A 19377-nucleotide genomic window follows, 5' to 3' on the forward strand; every position below is an offset into this window, starting at 1 on the left:
GTGATGAACTTCCTGATGAAGATGCAATGTTTATTGAAGATAGACCCCCATGAAAAATGTACTTTGATGGTGCTGCACATCGAGATGGAGCTGGTGCCAGTGTGGTGTTCGTCACTCCACAAGAAGAGGTCATCCCATACTCTTTTACCCTATCAAATCATTGCTCTAATAATGTTGTTGAATATCAAGCTTTAATATTTGGACTTGAGATAGCAGTTGACATCAAATAACTGCAACTATAAGTCTTTGGTGACTCCCAACTAGTGATTAAGCAACTTTTGGGAAGCTATAAAATCAGAAAGCCTGAGCTACGACCATATCATGATTATGCACAGAAGTTAATAGGGTGGCTTGGAGAAGTAAACCTCCAACATGTGCTAAGGAGAGAAAATAAGCAAACTGATGCCCTAACTGCTTTGGCCTAAACCCTGACCCTTCAAAATCAAACACAAGTTACTATTTACTAAGAATGGGTAGTACCCCCATCAAACGAGGATGGAAAAGATAAAGTTGAATACCTCATTGTAATATCTAAAGCTGAAAAACAAGATTGGCAACAACTTATCATCGATTACTTATGTTATGGGATACTCCCTGAAAATCTAAGGAGAAAAATTGACATACGTCGTCGTGCACCTCGCTTTCTTTACTATAGAGACACACTGCATAGAAAATCATTTGAAGGAGTATTATTACGATGTTTGGGAGAGGAAGAAGTAATTTTAGCTTTGAAAGAAGTGCACTCGGGAGCTTGTGGATCACATCAGTCTGGACCGAAGCTCCATTTTCACATTAAAAGGATGAGATATTATTAGCCAATGATGGTGAAATATTGCTTGGACTATGCTAGAAGATACAAAGCTTGCCAATTCCATGCAAATTTCATACATCAATCTCCAGAGGTGCTACATCCAACTGTAGCGTCTTGGTCATTCAATGCTTGGGGAATGGATGTTGTTGATCCACTACCAAAGTCTTCTGGTGGACACTTATACATCTTGGCCATGACAAATTACTTCTCAAAATGGGCCGAACCTGTTGCTCTCAAAGAAGTAAAGAAATAAAATATTGCGAACTTCATCCGAGTGAATATCATCTACCGCTTTGGAATCCCTCAATATATAATAATTGATAATGGAAAGACGTCTGATAATAAACTGATGAATAAGATTTGTGATCTCTTTGATTTCAAGCAGCGCAAGTCTTCTATGTACTATGTTGTCGCCAATGGTCTAGCCGAAGCATTCAATAAGACTTTATCCAAAACTTGTTGAAGAAAGTCATCTCCAAATCCAAATGAGACTGGCATGAGCAGATAGAAGAAGATTTGTGGGTGTATAAAACAACTTACCGTACATCGATGCAAGCAACCCTATACTCACTTGCTTTTGGAGTTGAAGCATTTCTTCCACTTGAGCGTTAAATACTTTCTTTGAGACTGTCTATTCAAGAAGGGCTCATTGATGAAAAAAATACTAAGTTGCATCTTGCAGAGATAGAAGCTCTTGATGAGAAGAGGCTGGAGGCTCAGTAAAATCTTGAATGTTATCAAGCCCAGCTATCTCATTCCTTCAACAAAAGAGTTTGCTTAAGGTGCTTCCAAGTTGAAGATCAATTCCTTGCAGTAAGAAGGCCCATTATCACTTCTCGTAAATCTGGGGGGAAATTCACCCTGAAGTGGGATGGACCATATGTCGTACAAGAGGTATATTCAAATAGTGCTTACAAGATTATCGATGCAGACGGCGTGAGGATTGGCCCCATCAATGCGAAGTTTTTGAAGAAGTACAATCCTTGAAGAAAGAGGGCACTCCTTAAGGCACGAGTATAAACTGCATGTACACTCCTTAAGGCACGAGTATAAACTACATGTACACTCCTTAAGGCATAAGTATAAACTACATGTCCACTCCTGGCCCGCAAGAGTATAAACTTTGTATGGCTAAAAAAACACACTCACCCCAGAACTACGTTGTGACTTGATCCTCTTTATTGAGGTACGTAGGCGCTTGAAATTTTATTTTGAGTTCAGTTACATGAGTGTCAAAAAAATGTATGTCCCTGCTTGATCCGTCATATGAAAGTCAAGTCTGCATATATCTTAATTAAGTTCTGGAATTATGTCAAATACTTGTGGCTCAATGAGGGCAACCCATCAAAATAAAATGAAGTTTTTTCAATATGATTTGGATACCCAAAGCCTGCAATTGAGGCATAGATCTACCACACGTGCAATTATCGATTATGAAGTCAAAAGTTTTAATCGTTAAGGCTTTTAAATTAAAGTTTCAAGTCCAACTCGGTTGTGAGACAAAGACGAAAATCCAATGAGCAACAAGTTTTAGAGAGAAAAGCCAGAATTTAATATAACAACACCAATGCATCAAAATAAGCAAGCAATTATTGGAGTTTCAATTCAAAAGAAATATTAAAAATGTGCAATATAAAGAAAAAGATTTTCCATTATAACTAATAGATCCAACTACTCGATAAAAAGGGTAAAAGAAAGCAACAAAAAGGTTTGAAGGAAGACATCTCCTAAGGCTAATCTAAGTATAGCTTATAATTGACTAAATCTTGTAAAGCAGCCTCTAAGACTTGTTTTTTCTTCTCCATGACCTTTGAAGCTTTTGTCGTAGCAAGGGAGATATCAGAACAATTTGAAAACTCTTCTTCAGTAGCTGAAACTTTGGATTCCATCTCTGTAGCTTCTTGCTTGGCGGCATCTCGGTGAGCTTTCAACTTCTTCACCTTTTTTCTCTCTTTATTAAGAGATTTGTAGATGACAAAAACTTTTTCAGATTTCTCATCCCTCTCCCTCAATACAAGCTCAAGATGTCCTTTGGCTTTCAAATATGGCTCTGACTCTTTAATTGTTGTGGTTTTATCAATAAGGATGGATTGTGCTTGGTCATAGAAAGTAGCAAGTCCAAAGAAAGACCCTAATAGATTTTGCAAAAGAGAAATATCTGCCCCCATCCCACTCATGTTATTAAGTTTGACTTCGACATCATCTTGGGTAGAAGAAGACGATTCGGAGTAAGGCCTGCAAGTTTGGTACGAATACTAGCCCAAGCCTTCATGATAAATTCTTTTTTAAGCTCTGAAATGACCTTCTTTCCATAAAAAATAGACATGGTTATCGATGATTTCTGAGGGAAGTTTGACTCTATATTTGCTTTGACTTTACTGCAAGAGTTAGAAGTGACCTCTTTGGATGACAAAAGTAATTCTCTTGAGTCTGGACCTACTACAGACTCGCTGCTATCTTGTGGCTTGGTTTGGTAAGGATCTTCCAAAATTTGGACATTTTTTGGCTGCACATACAAGGAAAAACATCATATGAGGGGTATATAAAGACAATGCATATACTATAAAATAGTAGAAGAGTTGAGTCATTACCTTTTCAATGACTGGCGGAGTCTTCGATGACCTAGTAAGAATCTCCACATAGGTGTTGGAATCACCTTGATTTTCCAAGGGTGGTTTACCTTCTTCCAACAACGATCTCCATGACTACTATCGCTCTAGTCCTGAGATGGTTGTTTGTTAAGAGCCCGTTGAGCTCGGATAGGCAGCTCCTCTTTCTAAGTTTCTGCATATAAGGGTACCTTGACTTTAGATTTCAAAATAGGAGGCTTAACTACAGTTGGGACCTCCTCACCATGTTCTTGAGGAGTATCGATAATAGGACCTACGTCATTTACCAAAGATTGCAAGTTAACTTCGAGAAAGTTTCCAAGAACTTTGTCCCACCAAGATTTATACTGCGTGGATGAATGTCTTCGCGCATTGGGTATGGCTTTAGGAAAGGTTTCTTTTGACATATAACCATGTGATACACAGATTCGATAAAATCTAAGGCCTTCATCTAGTGAGCACTGCGGATACCATCTTCCAAAATTCTGAGAAGGCCTTGATAAAACCCAAACTGGAGGCTAAACCGATGTCGATTGTATGGCTCAAGTATGAATGAACCTCCATATCTGAAAGGCAGAAGGTTAAAACAGAAGCTTATAAAGTAGCTTATCTCTGATTCATCATCCTTATCATCATCCACAAAATGACAAGGATCAGACTTGTTTAGCATAGTGGAAGTCCAAACAACACTATCTCTTTGATGGATGCGCTTTCTGGAAAGCTCTTCATCAAAGTACCTTGCTCCACCTTCGCCAGAATATGCCATCATCAACGAAATGGATGGTCCATTAGAAAGTGGAAAATGCGTCTTAAAATAGTAAGCAAGCCAACCATACACATAATGGATAGGAAAAAATACTTTGAGTTTGCTTATCTGCCATCATAACTGCAACTCTAAAAGTTCCTGGGCAAATGAAATGTCCATCCTTAGAGGGAAATACAAAGGTGCACAACCAACATGATAGAAATACTTCCAAACATGTATCGGTCCTATGTTCATACTTCACTCCAAGTTTGGAAAACGTAGCATCATCTAAAATTAACCATTTTGCTGCTTTCGGAATAGTCCCAGTTGGGTTATGGGTTGACTTTAAATGAGCAGATTTTTTCTGTTTTCTCAGTGGAGCTGACTCATATCTTAATATCCTATTGCACCAAAACTTTATCCATTTGTTTAGAGTAACTCTTGGATTAGAAGCTTCTTCTTCTTGAATATGTTGGAAAACTACACATAAAAATTCACAAGAACAAGGGATAAATCTCTCATGATTTTCATCAACACCTATAAGCTCCATTGCTTTAGGCACTACTTCTTCATAAGGAAGACCTCTGATGGGCAAGCCTCCAATCTTGTATAAGTCCCAAAGGGATATGGATAGCTCTCCAGCTGAAGTAATCAATGTATTAATAGTTGGACACCAAACCTCAAGGAATGCCTGTAATATGTTCGAGTTTTGATCATATGTAAACAATGAAGCATAAATGGCATCATATATTTTTGCTGCCTTCAAGGTTTGAGCACTTCCTGGCAAAATGTCCTCAACCCATTCCCAATATCCTTGAGTATGACGATATTCACCAGTTACCTCCATAGTGTTTCCCCAATGTATATCACCTTTGAGTATTCAATGTCCTAAGCAAGAATTGGTGCTCGCAATATTCAATTGACGTTGGTTGAGAGTCAGAAGAAGCCATACTTTAATCGATCAGTTAGCACCAATGTCATGTTTCAAAGTCCAATCTGACATATGGAGAGAATTTTGCAAGGGTGGCCACGGGTCTGCATACTTGCCAGCTGTTGGAGTTTTAGTCAATAGCCTAGTTAAAACTGTACCATCATCAGCCTCGATTAGGAGATACTTGTTTTTAGAGGATAAAGATGTAAAGTCTCTAAAGTGAACCGTCTCTGCAAGCTGCATAAACAAAAGAATCTTGGTCAAACACAACGTCAAAATTCAGAGGAAAAATACCTCAACAAAAAGAATAAAAAAGGTCCTCCGTGTTTTGGCTTTGGTGAAATATAGTCATGTATACATGAAGTCGAATTCGTCAGGTCTTAAGATAATGGACGCGAAGTTAAACTCTCGTACTTTAAGCTGACCTCTTACGGATTTATCCTTAAAAGGATATCAAAATTTCCATGCCTTAAGGTGGACAGATTTGTCCCTTTGCACTTTAAGCTAGCCTCTTACGAATTTATCCTTAAAAGAATATCAAAATTTCCATGCCTTAAGGTGGACAAAATTTATCCCTTTGCACCTTAAACTAGCCTCTTATAGGTTTATCCTTAAAAGGATATCGGAATTTTCATGCCTTAAGGTGGACAAGATTTGTCCCTTTATACCTTAAGCTGGCATTCTGATGGATTTTTTATGTAAATGGACCATCTTCAAGCAAAATTGGTCGGGTCTTGAGTTGGAAAAGTCTCGCACACCTTAAACCAACGTCCACCGTCTTCAAGCAAAATTGGTCTGGTCTTGAGGTGACAAAACCTCGCATACCTTAAGCCGACGTCCACCATCTTTAATCAAAATCGGTCGGGTCTTGAGGTGACGAAGCCTCGCACACCTTAAGCCGACGTCTACCGTCTTCAAACAAAATTGGTCGGGTCTTGAGGTGACGAAGCCTCGCACAGCTTAAGCCGACGTCCACCGTCTTCAAGAAAAATTGATCGGGTCTTGAGGTGACGAAGCCTCGCACACCTTAAGCCGACATCCATCATCTTTAATCAAAATTGGTCGGGTCTTGAGGTGATGAAGCCTCGCACACTTTAAGCCGATGGCCACCGTTTCCAAGCAATATAATTATTGTATATTGCTATCTGTTTCAATCCCACAAGAAAAAAGAAGAAGAGAGAGAACAAAATAAAGAAAAAGGGAAAAGTAAAAGAAAGGAATAAAAATAAATACCTCAATATTAATTCTTGAAGCTCGAAGAAAAGAAATCTCCAAAGAGTTTAACAATTTGATGCTTTGCATGGAAAAATATGAGGTATTTATAAGGGTCAGAAGGACCGGAATCAGTGTTAGTGTAGGAATAGAAATCATCCTTAATTTATAATTGGATATCCTAATAAAGGATGAATACGGAAGGTGGTGGCCGGGTATGATGTTAAATGGGATTAGGAGAAGCGTGAGGCGACAATTATTTTAATTCCAAAAGGAAACCAAATTGGATTGTATGATTGGTTGAGTTATTTTAATCTAAAAAGGAAAAGAAGGTCGTTGGAGCCCACGTAATAATGTTAAATTGTCAAAAGAAAAAGGAACAAAGTCATTTGTTGCACTTGCATACATATATATGGTAAAGAATTTTGCATGTTTGGACGTGTTCATTTTAGTCACAATTTTATTTACGCATAAGTTTTGTGTAATTAAAATATCAAATTCATACTTCAAGTCTAGTCTATAAAAAGATAAATCTTGAAGTAGGCGGCATTTTATGGACTACAAAATTTTATCCGTACAAAATTCAGATTTTATTAAATTAAAAATAGTCTCAAATAAATATTTTAAATTAATTATTTAAGTTCAAACATATATGGATTTAAATAAAATTCTATCTTTATTCGGCTAGTCCATTAATTTGGGCTACAAATAATGAATCTATTTTGCTAAGTCCAAGATATTGTCATATTCTAGAGGCCCAAAGGAGTGCCACGTATCAAATAACGTGGCATGTCAAGTCAAGAAAAGGAGCCAATAGGACCTTGCCACATATCAAAATGATGCAACAGATCCAATAAAATCAAAGCCCATAAAAGGTATTATGTCACTTAAATCTGATTGGTCAAGGGAAGTCCATCTTCATCATGACTCTTCTCTTTCCACAACTATAAGTAGGGGTCTCATAATTCAGAAAAAAGGACCCCAGAACTCTAACAAGTAGCAAGAGAAAGTTCGTGGATCAAACGCCGCAATTTCTCTAAAAAAGCTCAAGCATTCAAATCAAGTTCATCAAGATTCAAGATCAAGATCGCAATATTCAAGAACAAGCTCAAAAGCCCTTGAATTCAAGAACAAGTCAAGATCAAATCCCTTAAGTCAATCAAATCAAGTTCAAATTCAAGATCAAGCTTTAAGCCCTTGAATTTATATTTGAAAAGGCGAATCAGAGGATTCATAGAGATTGTAACACCCGCACATCAAAATTAATAAATTGATTGTTGTAATATTTTATTGTCTCAATTATTTATTTTTTTTGACTCAAAATTTTACTGTCCAATAGTATCATAAAGTAATATACTATTTCTAATACATTTTATAATTTTAGAATACATTGTGTATTTAATGTATTATATGACTTATATGTCATGAATAACCTGTTTAACAAACAGATATTCTTAATCAATAACATATACTCCTCACCCGTGTGTTATGCATACCTGCGATTCATTTTGAACTTCAATGTTGTTTGTTGGTAAAGATGGATCAGAAAGATTTACTTTCTGTGAAAGCTCAACAGACTGTATTGCAACGTCTGTTATGGAAATTTCAATTATGATGTTATCTATGAATTCCTGAAATGCAACAATCAAAATCACACTACTAGACTCCTGAAAGATGAAAATTATTAGATACAACGTACCAAAAATTTTAAAATTATTTAGGTGTAAAAGAACCCATATCATATATATGGGCTGAAAGATCTGTAATTTTATATCTATGAATTTGATCTTAATAGAACTCATTTTATACTCAAATGTTATTGTGTATCATAAAATAGTACAATATTTCTGATATATTTGACCGATATATCAAACTTAATTTCATGAATATGTCATTTATGTTATATATCATGCAAAATTTATTTAACAGGTAGATTTTTCCAATTAATAACATACACTCCACAAACAGTTTTTAATGCGTACCTTCTGTTCGTGTTGAACTTCAATGGTCTTCGTAGGTATAGCTAGGTCATGAAAAATGAATTTATGAGAAGGATCAACCTTAGTTTTTCATCCAACTTTCGGTGTCCAGTAGAGCCAGGGTTTGCATCATCATTCTGGTACACAAAATTGCATTATATTAGAAAATAATATACAATACACATTTTTAAATGTTCAATTGATTTACCTTCTCCGGTATATCCTTTGATTGTTCTTTCAGAGTTTTTAATTTATCACCATCTGACTCATTCTTTATCACATCTCTATTTGAACTGTCGACGTCATTAACAACATGAAAAACATATATTTTTTAATAGGATAATTATATAAAAAATTTAAGGTGATTAAATTAAAAGTTACTTTTTGAGGAGCATCATGTTTCTCTTTCACAGCTGACATCATCTCTTCATGTTGCTTTTTCATCTTTTTATGGTGCCTTTTCATTAATGCTTCAATGTGATCAAATCTTTTGTCAACCTTCATAAGTAAACAAAGTACATTTGATATGTCAAGCTAGCCAATTTTAAATATAAAAATACATGTAGCACTTACATATGTCTTGACAAATGATTCTATTGCATCCATATCAACTTTAAGCAAAAGTTGCTCATGATGCATGCCTCCAGACACATTAATTTTCTGTGTAGACATCTTGAGCTTGTTCATTGATTGGGTCAACAAATGATTTTGATGTGCCCTGAGGTGATACATTGATTTTTTTGACAGATGAGGAAGCATTAATCTTTTCTTGAACAATCACAAATTCTTTTCGCTCAGGGTCTTTCTTTCTTCTTTTTGAAGGCGGGGTCAATGATCTATCAGACATAGTCTTTGACTTTGTTAACATTTCGATCAGTGGTTGGATAGTAAAATCAGCAAAATCATCCGAATGTAACGAACAAACTGTCATTGTTACTTTATGATCAATTTTTTTTGCTGACCACGACATGTGGACGGTAAAGTTGAATTGACAGGATCATTCAAATCCACACTAGCATGATTTGGCAATTGAAGATAATTCATCTCATTTACCGTAGGACTTAGGCTGGTATACACATATTATAATTAAGATTGAAAAAAATAACAACTTCAAAATAATGAAAATAAGAGCAATAATGTAACATTATTTTACTTAACAACTAGTAATGTATCATAAATTATACAGTTATGTATCATGTATCATACAAGTACTGTAATGTATCATAGACCAGTGAAAAAACTATTTTGATGAGGACATTGATATAGAAGATGTACGTTCTACAAAAATATTTCTGTATGAATGAGTTACATGCTTCAACATTTATTTACAAAAAAAAATATAATGGAAACATAAATTAAACTTCCATGTATGTGACATAAAACACCAAAAACGATGAACATACCTAAAAATTACCTTGCTAAATATTTTATTCATAAACTTCTCAAATTTAGGCTTTGTTCCAACCTCAAATCAGTTACATATCCTCGGTATACGATTACCGATACGATAAGCAATGCCTTTATCTACTTCAGAATAACATTCCTATATTTACACGTTGAGAACGTGTAGCATTTCTTCTAAACGATAAAGTTGCTTTTCAATGAAGAAGTCTTGTCTCAATGAATTCATCAACTTGTCGAAAGCAATCTTTCCCCATGGATAGTGTTTATATCGGCCATCCTCGACCAAATTGAATTCTAAAAAACTAGCGAATGCATCATTAGATTCAGATAACAAATACGTATGAATGAAAACAATATGGTCATCCACAGTGCATCTTGAATATTGTCAAAAAATTTCATCTTAAATAGTTTAATCAGTTTTTTTTTAGATATTTCATTTTTTGCCTCTGAAAAATACTTTGTCAATAACAAAGAGGGCTTTGAAGTCGGATACTGAAACACTTCAGTGTTTGCGGTGCTATTCAGACCACTAATGAAAGCAAATTCAAAAAGAGTAAACTTCAGCATTGTTCCCTTCACATATACATGAAATTCATTTGGGTTATCTCATAGAAACTCAAGCATCAATAAGCATTTGGTTATTTGACCTTGAAAATTTGATTTAGGCATATCAATAAATACACCAAAATATGTCTCCTTAAATATATTGAGTACTTTTTACCCACATAACTCTCAACATCAGTAGCAAAGTTATGATTACACGAAATGTCAAACCTCAGTGGATGAGGTGGAACAATTTTGATCACATATTTCATCCCCTACATTAAGAAACAATGGACATATTATAACGGTTACAAAGAATAACAAAGATATATTTATTTTTATAATACAAATCTTAATATTATATCTATGTCTGATACTCACTAATTTGAATGTATCAGATGAAAAAAATTACAAATCAAATTCAAAATATACTATGTATCAGAAATAATGATATATCTCATACCTATATATCATACTCAGTATGCTGAATGTATCAGGTCTAAACAAACTAAAATCACATACCCCTTCCATTTAAAAAAGAATGACCTAGTTTGACTTGGCACGAAGTTTAAGAAAATAAGATGACTTTTGAATCTTGTGGTCTTAAATTAAAGATATGTGAAATGTACCAAAATACCCTTCAATCTTGTGGTCTTAAACATGCCACGTGGAAAGTTAAAAGTTAAAAGTTACTAAAAAGGAAAGGGATCATTCTTTTTTAAACGGACTAAAAAGAAAAGTAGGTCATTCTTTTTGAAACGGGAGAGTATAAATTTAAGTATGTGTCATATAAATCTAAAATCTCGATAAAATTAGATCTATGTATCATAATAAGTATATTAAATGTATCAAGTATAAAACTGAACCAAAATCACATATAAGTTGTATTATGTATCATAAAGCATGCAAGAAGCAAAATCACATGTAAATTTTATGATGTATCAGAATGCATGCACTGTACATTGAATGTATCAGGTGTATAAAGAAGCAAAATCACATGAAAATTGCATGATGTATCAGAACACATGCACTGTCATAGTAACTTTATAATTATTTACCAGGTTCAATATTAACATTAACATTTGTTACATTTTGTATTATGATACATAATTATAATGTATGTTGGAGAAATTCATCTATCAAATACATAAATAACATATCTTTTGTAATGAGTCTCTTTTTACTACTTTTTTTCTTCTTCTCTTTAAAATAGCAACAACAGGCTTTTTTTGTTTAGCACCAACAATATCCCGTAACTTCTTCATCATTATAGGATCGTTTCGATGCTTAGATCTATTTTCACAAAAATCACTGTCTTCATAATCGAAGTGATCAGGAACAAACCCAATACCAATTTCAATAGAAGTTGTTGAATACAATTGAGTAAGACCCAAAGTAAAAGATGGTCCTGATTCCATTAATGTTGTTAAAATGAATAAAGAATATAAAATTGAAAAATAATTTCTTCAGTTTCTAAACGAATATACAAAAGCATCAATTGGAAACAAACTAACCTCCAATTAATTTTGAATAATTAAGTTAATTGAGTAAAAGTGTGGAAGTTGTTACTTCAATGTCGTTGTAATGGAGAATAACCAATGTTGCATCAAAAATAAAATTTTGACGTAAACTTAATCATTATAACCATGATTTAGGGCGAAAATATAGGAGTTGTGTGTTGTGTTGAACAACGTATAATAATGTATCTTATAATGATCGTATTTTGTGATTTAGAAGGGATTTTATAATAAATTTAGTAGGACGGGATTTTAAGTAATTTTGAAAATTTAAGGTGTTGATTTATGTAATATCAAAAACGGGATTTTGGCGAAAACTTAGCCATTATAACCGTGATTTAGGGCGAAAATAAAGAAGTTATGTGTTGTGTTCAACAGTGTATAGTAATGTATCTGATATAGGACGTATTTTGTGATTTAGAAAGAATTTTTGTAATAAGTTTAGTAGGATGAAATTTTAAGTAATATTAAAAACTTAAGGTGTAGATTTATGTAATTTTACCTAGAACTTTACTATAACTATTAATGGTTCCTTAATTACTCAGGCATCATATTAAATATATATTGTTGCTTCATAGGAAAATTTAATTTTAGAAATAGTCAAATGTAATTTTTTATATGAAGGAATTAGAAGCAGACATTCCAATTAATTGAATTTTAAATACATTATGTATATTATACGGACTAAAAGCAATTTTTTACCAATAATTCAGGGTCGAAATGTGTTATTATCCCAGTAGCTAATTGTTGGTGAAGATTGTCGATGGCATGACATTGCTAAATCAATCAGATGCTACCTAAGATTAATTATGTCTCACGAAAAATTACATGAATTGATTATGTTGTTAATTGAAAATTTAAAAAATGATACTATCAAACTATAATTAACTACTTTTAAGAAAATATAATTTAGTTCTATTTTGGGTCACATTTTTTACTAAGCCGCCTATTGGTTCTTGAAAAGTTATATATACTAAGTAAATTTTTTGAACACAAATACATGACATAGACTAGGGTATTCGTATGGAGGAAATTAATTTTCGATTTTTCCATGATCGTTTAGTGAATTTTGAAAAATATTTTCTTTGAAAAAATAAGTTCTTAAAAATGAGGAAAATGACTTTCCAGAGAAAAAAAGAAACAAGTTGCACCTTATTGTCCACGTCACCCTCCAACATACTTCATCTTCCTCCCATCTTGTAGCCCTCATCCACACCACCTCACCGCACACCCTTCACTGATCATCACCCTTACCTCACATAGTATTTGTCTTGATTAGAAACTCGATTATTTTTCTTAAAACATTTTGCATAGAAAATATTTTTCTTCGTATCGAACACACCCAATCTATTAAATTCTGCCGAACCCACAAATAAAACGGTAGCTCTGCCCTGACACGAGACACAACAGCAAATAACTATTATTGATAAAATGTTAAATTTTTTCCTTCTTGAATAGAAAAAATGGAATGTTATAAAACTTGGAATAAATTATACCAAGAAAGAAAATAAAAGAGAGCTCCAAGTTTCACACAAAGAAAAGAGTAGTTGGTACAGTAAAGCTCCCGCTATGTGCGGGGATCGAGAAAAGGTCCGACCACGAGTTTCACACAAACGATGTTCATATTATACTACATTGCATTTGTGTAATATACATAGGAATATGTACATGTACAATAACTTGTAGTTATTCATAGGACCACAGCATTCCATTCGGAATTGTAGACTGTAGATTATCTATAAAATAAAATGCTTAGCTCTCATCTGTGAGTCTTGAAAGCAGATAGAGGCAGCCAGAGCAAAGAAGCACAGAAGCTGCAAAGCAAAGTAGATCAAATGGTGAATTTATAACAGCCCTCTTGCTCTTGTCAAACAAACCGATGAGAAGAAGCATCACGATAACATGTCCTATTTTGGTTTTCAGCCCGCTCACAGTACTTATTTCCAACCATCGCGGTCGTTCCTGGCAATTTAGTAACATATACAAAACATGAATCATATTCTGTGGAAAGAATGTTCAAGCAAGAATGAGCCTATATGACCTACTCCCTCCGTTTCAATTTTTTTGTCTGATTTTTACTTGATATGGAGTTTAAGAAAGTAACGAAGACTTTTGAATCTTGTTGTCTTAAAAATGCCATGTTAGAATTTAAAAAAGGGACTAAAAAGGAAAATAAGACAAACGAATTAAGTAATATTCTTTGCATGGACTACTTGATGGAAACTTTGAGCTTCTATTTACATTTCCATTATTTACGACTACTACTTGAGTTCATCCCTTCAAAGGGGTTTCCCTTTTAACTTGAGGAGCTATACATTGGTGATCCTAAAAAACAATTACTCGTAAATGCATGAGATTAGTTTCTCAGACTCTCCAAAATGTTGCGTGTCGGATCCTCCACAAATGCACTACTTTTGGAGGATCCAACACGCACCTAGATTTTTGAAGATTCCAAACAACATAACATGAGATTCATTGAAAAGTAGGTAACTCTATGAATTGCATCAGCATAGAGCAAGAAACTTCAGGAGCACCAACATATAAAACCAGGAAACAGATTTGTGCATGTGTTACTCGGTGTTTGGCACAACTACGTAGCTCATAAAAACACTTCTCGGATTGCTGAAACTAACCTTTAGAGTGAACATGCCGAAGAGATTTGATCTATTTGGAGTTGTCTCCCCTGACGTTGATTTTCCTTGGTCAAGGTTGCTGATGAAGAGCTCATACAGGCCCATCCCGAAGACTAACATCACTGTTCCTAACAGGTAAATATCTAGAGGAAATATAATACATCGTCAGGAACTTAAACTATTGAAATTGAAATTAAGAGATTGTGTTATGGTAGAAGTCATATAGCATATTCGACCTAAGGGTGAATATGCAAGGAGGATGACAGTATAAAACTATAACGTGCATCAGGAGCTACTCTGCATACTATTGCTTAGCTTAATATGTTACATTAAAACTATTTCCTCACCTTAGGTGCACAATTTGATTTCAAGTCAGGATATATATATTCTTGGTTGTCACAAAAAAAAAAAAAATCAGGATATATACTCTTTATTCATCAAGGTGAAGGACTTGAAGGTTCTCAGCTCTATTCCCTAAAAGATTTATTCCCCAAGTGTCACCTGGATCTTAAATGGAACACAGCTTTCAATCTGTTCAACGCAATGCAATCAACCAATCAACGCACTGAGTCTCAAACTAGTCGGTGCCAACTGTCAACTATATGTTACATTTTTCATGAACACAAGACGAAGGATTCAAATTTCACAATGGGGTGACAAGGTGAATTCACTGTTAAACATAGTGTTCTCTGCTCAGACAAGAATATAAACCGTTTTGTCATTGGTTAGTTGCTTAAAGCACAAAAAAGGAAGCAATCACAGCAGCACTCTACAAACATGGTCTGAATAAAAAACTGAAGCATCCCTTTTTGACAAAAGGAGAACAATTCCTTTTCTGTCATGGTATTTAGTAGATCTCATATCTAATTGCATTAGAGAAACCCACAATTTTGTATATAGAAATATCGAGAATCTCATTTACTAATTTAGCTAAAAGTCGACATCATTACTAAGAAAAGGACCTCTTTATGAGGGCAGTGGCTTGCTAGTTGCTTTATCTTATCTTTATTGGCAATAACATGAGATAGAAAAGAAGATAAATATACTGCATTGACAAGAAGGAACAGAAAAAGTAATTAATGACGCACCTATAGCTTCAACAAGATACACAATAACCTTAGCTCGGCTTGCAAAGTACCCTTGGAATGATTCTATCACACATGAACATCCCTGCTTATGGAGAAACAAGTCAATTTAATATTTTACTAGTATGTTCAAGATATTAATACTTAGAAGGTTATATTTATGATAGAAAAATATCAAAGCTTGGAGGATTTTGACATTAATCCGGAAATAATGTACTTTACAACCTCCGGATTACTTATTCTCTTCTTTTTCTCAGGACAGGGTTGCAGTGGCATACACAACATTTGAAACAGTAGTAGCAGGTAGAAGGATTAAAGATATGCACTGACTAATAAAACCTATGGTCCCATGCGGATAAGACCCGATATTGTGACAATTTAGTAATCTAAAAGTTCTTGTGAAGAATCTCTGCTCCACACTTGTACTCTTAGGTTTTAGTACATTATATAAAGCATAAGCGTTAATATAAAAGTAAGGACAACATTATAGCCTGGAAACCAAGGGTAAACAAGAGTCTATATGTAACATAGAACTCTCCTTGATTTGTCACATAGTGTTCTGGTTTTACATATGATTGGTTTACAAAGCTAAAATTTTCTTTCACCGGAGTCCAATGGAGAAAAAGAGGATAGAAGAAACAAAAGAATCACCTGCTCTAAGAGGACATGAACTTTTATCTGATGTATGAGACATTCACACTAGAAGCAGGTAAATGAAGCATACACATAACAAAAATCCTATCTCAAAACTACCGATCACTCGCCCAACATGAGGGGTCAGATTGACACAAATTACCACATTACTTCGTTGTTGTTTCTGTTCTTTTCTGGATGTACTATACTGCTTTCTGTATTACTTGAATTGTTTTCTCCATTGCCATATTTCCTTTTACCATAACTACTTTGATTTACTGCTCTTGAGCTGAGGGTCTTCCACGAGATAGGGTAAGGTCTGCATACACTTTACCCTCCCTAGACCCCCGCTTGTGGAATTTCACTAGGCGGTATATTATTGTTGTTGTAATCTGTATTGATCTTCAAATCACAAGGACTAAAAAAGTATATATTCCATACCACCATGCAACAAATTAATCACATCTTCCCCACCCACACAATTTACTAACAAATTAGGTAAGATTTTGAAGGTAGAACCTCTACATTTCCTCATTTCTAAGCCCATAGGAGATGAGGCCAAAAGATTACCAACTAAAAGAATTACAGCCTGAAGTCTTAACTCATCTTTTTAGACTACTTGTTCTGCCCTTTTGTGCTGAGTACTTGATCGACCAAAATCAATAATCATAGAGAATTTGGGGGTCACTGTCCTTCTGCCCCTAAACGAAATTGCAAGTCATCAGTCGAATGCTGATAGGCTAGCTAATTAAAACTTTCAGAAAGTGCGAAATCTGAGGTCTCAAAACTTACTCTAAAGGTTCTTAGGTTCGAATTCATGGATAACATTTAATTTGAATCTAATCTCGTCCCCATTACATGGGCAATTCTGGATTCCTTCTTGCTACATATCATTGTGACTCGCCATCTATTGTGGGTAATTATACTGTTGTTTGCTTGAAACAATAATAATCCATATCAGGAGTGCATTTAGACAGCAGAAGATAAAAGTCATCAACACAGAAGGTAAACATTTCAGTAATCATCGCAATGCTCCAAGATCACAATACTTTCTAAAACAATATAGTTCTAAAACTCCTCAACAAGTTTAAGACCTTCCAAAAACGAGTAAATGACTATACGTTTTAGTGATCCTTCTAGATTATTCAAACAAAGTTCCAAATACATTTACAAGAAAAGGAATAGAAAACACCACAAATTCAATCTAATTCACTCCCCCAATCAAATAAAGGAATTTCTACCTAAATTCTCAGTTCTTTTAAACTTAACAACTTGAATGGGAGCCTCGGTGTACTTGGTAAAGTTACTGTCATGTGATCAGGAGGTCATGGGTTTGAGTTGTGGAAACAACGTCATTCAGAAATGGAAGATAAGACTGCATATAATTAGATCCTAGTGATCCATTAGACCCGCAAATAGCGAAAGCTTAGTGCACCGATGTTATGAGTAGAATGGGATACCTGGGTCAGGCAAGTAGTTATTGGGCTGAGAACAAGCAATAGGGCCCGGTTTATTTGGGATCCGAATTGTGTAGTGGATGTAAGAACAGTTCCATCAAAAGGGGTAGTAGTATATGATTCAGTAAGGAGTCTTGATTCCTCTCATCTCCATTCTCAGTCTAAGCTTCTCATCCCCATTCTTTAGTTATATGTATTTCAATATTTCCATTGTAATTCAGTAGTTCAAGTGTTGCAATAACTATTCTAAAGTTGTAATCGCGTTCCAGTTCTTATCGATATACTGAGGAATTTGGGTTTGTTACAACCGGGCTGATCATCATCCTTTAAACTTAACAAGAAATGAAACTCAATAGCAGTGCATAATTAAGTACTCTAAAAGAAATGATCAAAACTCAAAAGGGTTAAAAGACTAAACCTTGATAAAACAAAGAAAAGATCCAATCAATGAACCCCACACAGCAAGAATAGCAAAAAACCTACAGCTATAAATAACCTGCAGAAAAACAACCCAAAAATATCAAGAAAATCACAACAGTTTAAAAAAAAAAAAAAATTCTAATAAAAAAGCAAAAAATATCTATCACCTTTTCTACATTTTTCTCCACCCCTTCTACTTTTTCTTTATGAATATGAAAAACGCTTGTGTTAGAATCCGATTGAATAACAGGTGATTGAGCATGTACAGTAGAATGTGTACAACGAACAGTGGATAAAGAAACTGGAAGTTCAAAACCAGACAGCTGAAACATAGGTGCCCATTTCACTACTTTTGAGTTCTTACAAGTAAATATTGGAGTCTTAAGATTTGTAGATGAACTTCTAATACTACAAGGTTTCATTGTGGAAGTACAAAAATAGATAAGAGCAATTGTGCATGAATAAAAGTTCCTATCTTTTATGAGATATACTACTATAGTGTATGTACATTGAACATATTCTTTTTTGTCTTTTTTTTTTTTTTTTTTTGTGATTTTCTTTAAGTGGAAGTGTATGAGCCGCACAAGTAATAGTCAAGTCTTTTTCATTTTGTTAAAGAGCAACACATGTAACTCCAATAATTGTAAAATTTGTCAAACTTTTGATGTGGAAATGTCATGTTGGAGAAGGTTAGATTTTTTAGTGTTAACGTTTTGCACAGAAAGAGCAACACATGTAACTCCAGTAACTTCTGTTCGAAGGGCATGAGGTCCCGTGATATAGGAGTGGCATGGTACGATCATAAGTTATGTTTTGTAAACGTTGGTTCGGTAATTTTGGTTTTCGAATACTACAATGCTATCATATCAAAGTTAATTTGGTATGTTCGGTGGGATATTTGAAGTATGATTTTGTATTTCGTATATCATACTAACACTTAGAATGCTACTGCTTTTAGGCTTAATTTGTAAATAGAATATTTGGTTGAAGTACGACATCTTCATCATCAATTAGTAGGTTTAGTATTCAAGTTACACTGAAAAATAGCCTATTTGTGCCAATCCCCACCCCATCAGCCCATCCTTCCCTTTTCGAACACTTGCCTAGCTAATTTCTCTTTGCACGAGCATAGATCATTTAGGTTCACAAAAGTACATATTCAACTAACAGATCATTCAATTTCATACAACCCAAATATAATAGACCGATAAATTACATGGCTGGTTCCATCTCTTTGCTTAGGCTTCAAAGCTCTTGCATAAGTATACAAATAATTGTTAGCTCTTTTTCACTAGACCTTTTTAATAGTACTAGTGATGCCTACCCTATCTAAATATTCAAGAAACACTATTATATTGAGTTGACGAGAGGTCCATGCAATGTTTTTTTTTTTTTTTT

At 34.4% G+C, this 19377-nt stretch overlaps 1 protein-coding gene across 1 annotated transcript; it reads right to left on the minus strand.

Annotated features, from left to right (window-relative positions):
- Positions 1-13254: 13254 nt before the first annotated feature.
- On the minus strand, positions 13255-18558 carry LOC107871077. Its single transcript, XM_016717876.2, has 5 exons — positions 18147-18558; positions 17978-18055; positions 15473-15554; positions 14385-14527; positions 13255-13713 (listed from the first exon to the last, which is right to left on the minus strand). The coding sequence occupies exons 1-5, from the start codon at positions 18399-18401 to the stop codon at positions 13504-13506; spliced, it is 768 nt and encodes a 255-aa protein (XP_016573362.1). The 5' UTR covers positions 18402-18558; the 3' UTR covers positions 13255-13503.
- Between the last annotated feature and the right edge of the window lie 819 nt (positions 18559-19377).

This window comes from Capsicum annuum, chromosome 1 (genome assembly GCF_002878395.1).
Source record: "Capsicum annuum cultivar UCD-10X-F1 chromosome 1, UCD10Xv1.1, whole genome shotgun sequence".
NCBI classification, from domain to species: domain Eukaryota; kingdom Viridiplantae; phylum Streptophyta; class Magnoliopsida; order Solanales; family Solanaceae; genus Capsicum; species Capsicum annuum.